Source organism: Vigna radiata, chromosome 7 (genome assembly GCF_000741045.1).
Source record: "Vigna radiata var. radiata cultivar VC1973A chromosome 7, Vradiata_ver6, whole genome shotgun sequence".
Taxonomy (NCBI): Eukaryota; Viridiplantae; Streptophyta; class Magnoliopsida; order Fabales; family Fabaceae; genus Vigna; species Vigna radiata.
This window is the reverse complement of record NC_028357.1, coordinates 51,835,778-51,838,079: the sequence shown is the minus strand read 5'-3', so window position 1 is coordinate 51,838,079 and position 2,302 is coordinate 51,835,778. Positions and strand designations below refer to the sequence as shown.

The 2,302-nt window shown below is 37.4% G+C and overlaps 1 protein-coding gene across 1 annotated transcript; it reads right to left on the bottom strand.

The window, feature by feature from the left end:
• Positions 1-1,154: 1,154 nt before the first annotated feature.
• LOC106766607 lies at positions 1,155-2,302 on the bottom strand. The gene is made up of 3 exons (XM_014651324.1): positions 2,186-2,302; positions 1,486-2,074; positions 1,155-1,186 (listed from the first exon to the last, which is right to left on the bottom strand). The coding sequence occupies exons 1-3, from the start codon at positions 2,300-2,302 to the stop codon at positions 1,155-1,157; spliced, it is 738 nt and encodes a 245-aa protein (XP_014506810.1).

The following is a 2,302-nucleotide window of genomic DNA, read 5'->3' as shown; positions in this document are numbered from 1 at the left end:
CCATAATAATGGTGATAGTGTTGGCTGAATGCTTGACAAATAAGGAGTGGTCAGCAGTGCTTTGGGTATAACCGAGAGAGAACAGTTCAGATGTGAGTGTGTGGTTCCAATTTCTGTTGGCTTGTTTTAGACCATAAAGTGACTTGTGAAGCTTACAGACGAGACCAGAAGTGGACGGACAAAGACCAGGAGGAGGTTTCATGTATATTTCTTCAGTTAAGTCACCATGAAGAAAAGCATTATCAACATCTAACTGATGAAGAAACCATTTGTTGCTAGCAACATAAGCGAGAACAAGACGAACAATAGTAATTTTAACAATAGGAGAAAAAGTTTCATAGTAATCTAGTCCTTCAGTTTGAGTAAAACCTCTTGCCACCAAACGAGCTTTATATCTGTCAACAAAACCATTTGCTTTGTGCTTGATGCGATAAACCCAACGGCAACTGATGGGTTTCTTGCCAGCAAGGAGATGCACCAAAGTCCATGTTCGGTTTCTTTCAAGTGCAGAAAGTTCAGAATACATAGCTCGTTGCCAACAATCAAACAAACATTAAGAATGTGTTGATACTTCCGTTCAACAATACCATTTTGTTGAGGAGTAGCAACACAAGTAGTTTCATGAAGGATGCCTTTGGTGGAATAAAATTCATTAAGAAGAAACTTTTTTCCATTGTCAGATCGTAGGATTTTAAGTTTACAAGAAAACTGGTTTTCAGTTAAAACAATGAAGTTTTGAAGTAAAGTTTTAACATCAAATTTATTTTTCAAAAGGAGAAGCCATGTAAAACGACTATAGTCATCAACAACAGTTAAAAAAATATTTATATCCATCAATTGAAGTTATAGAAAGAGGGCCCCAAATATCAACATGAATGAGATGAAAGAAACAAGGAGATTTAGTTTTGCTAACAGAAAATTGAAGACGTTTTTGTTTAGCAAAAGCACAAGCATCACAAGCATCAATGGATTGAAATGAAATATCAGAATATTGAGAAGCTATTGTCTGTAAAAATTTATTTGAGGGATGACCAAGTTTCATGTACCACAGATTACAAGAATCACTAGAGTTGTTATGAAAAACAGAGGAAACATGTAAGTCTGAATTGTTTATTGTATTATTACTAAGAAGATAAAAGAGTCCTTGGTATTTCTTAGCTACTCCAATCGTCTGGTAAATGTCTATCTGCACAATGAGACAACTATTTTAATGAAAGACAACAAAGTAATTATTGGAGTGTAGCAGTTTAGAAATAGAAATGAGGTGAACAGAAAAATTAGGAACAAAAAGAGTATTGTGCAAAATTAAATTGCCTAGAATGACAGTCCCAGAGAAGGCAGCAGTAACAAAACTTTGATTTGGTAAACGTATAGAAATAAGAGTGATAGGTTGTAATGATTTGAAAAGAAATTTTGAAGAGCAAATATGATCAGTAGCTCCACTGTCTATAATCCAAGATGAAAAATTGGGGTTAAAAAAAGAACCTGATGAATGTGGAGTACATTGATTGACACTAGCCATCCTGGGAGTATGAGGTTGAGAATGTCTCAGCAATCCAAGAATGGCGTCATACTGTTCTTGAGTGAAATTGCGTTGGATTTGGGTGGCATCAGCAGGGGAGTCAGTGAGAGGGATAGAAACGCCATCAGTCAGGTGGGCAGAAGGATTAGATTGAGCAGAATCCGTTTTGATGTTTGGTTTATAGCCTTGAGGAAGGCCATACTTGATCCAGCAGTTGTCAGAAGTGTGATTAGTTTGTTTGCAATGATCGCAGTATTTAGCACGACCACCAAATTTTGTGGTATGTCCTCGTCCACGACCAGAGAAAACACCACGAGAACTGGGAAAAGTCTTGTTCTGAGAATCCTGAAAATGAGCGTTGGCCATGGAATCATGAGGAGTTGATGATGAAGAATGATGAAACTCCCGTTCTTGTTGAAGGACCAAGGAGAAGGTTTTAGGGAGAGTCGGCATAGGTTCCATAAGCATAATTTGAGAACGGACTTGGGAAAATTCATCATTTAAGCCACGAAGAAACTTGATGACAGAATCATCATTTTGTTCTTGTTGAATCTTGATCAGTAAGCCACGAGTGCAAGGAGATTTACAGGTGCAAACAAGAAGGGTTTGATATAGAGAAAGTTCTTTCTAGATGATTTGAAGACAAGTGTAATATTGAGAAACGTTGGAGTCACCTTGTTTGCAAGATTGAAAAGCCTCTTGAAGATCAGCGATACGGAACTTATCACCGTGAGAAAAGCGTTGGAGGAGATCATTCCAAATCTCGGAGGCAGAATCCAT

Bases quoted from the DNA above. Each gene is read 5' to 3' on its own strand.
- LOC106766607 (XM_014651324.1), bottom strand. From the start codon at position 2,302: ATGGATTCTGCCTCCGAGATTTGGAATGATCTCCTCCAACGCTTTTCT. The intron at 2,075-2,185 runs GTTTCTCAATAT...TTACTGATCAAG, and splicing joins GCAAACAAGGTGACTCCAAC to ATTCAACAAGAACAAAATGA. The intron at 1,187-1,485 runs GTTCTTTTTTTA...CTCATTGTGCAG, and splicing joins ATGTACTCCACATTCATCAG to ATAGACATTTACCAGACGAT.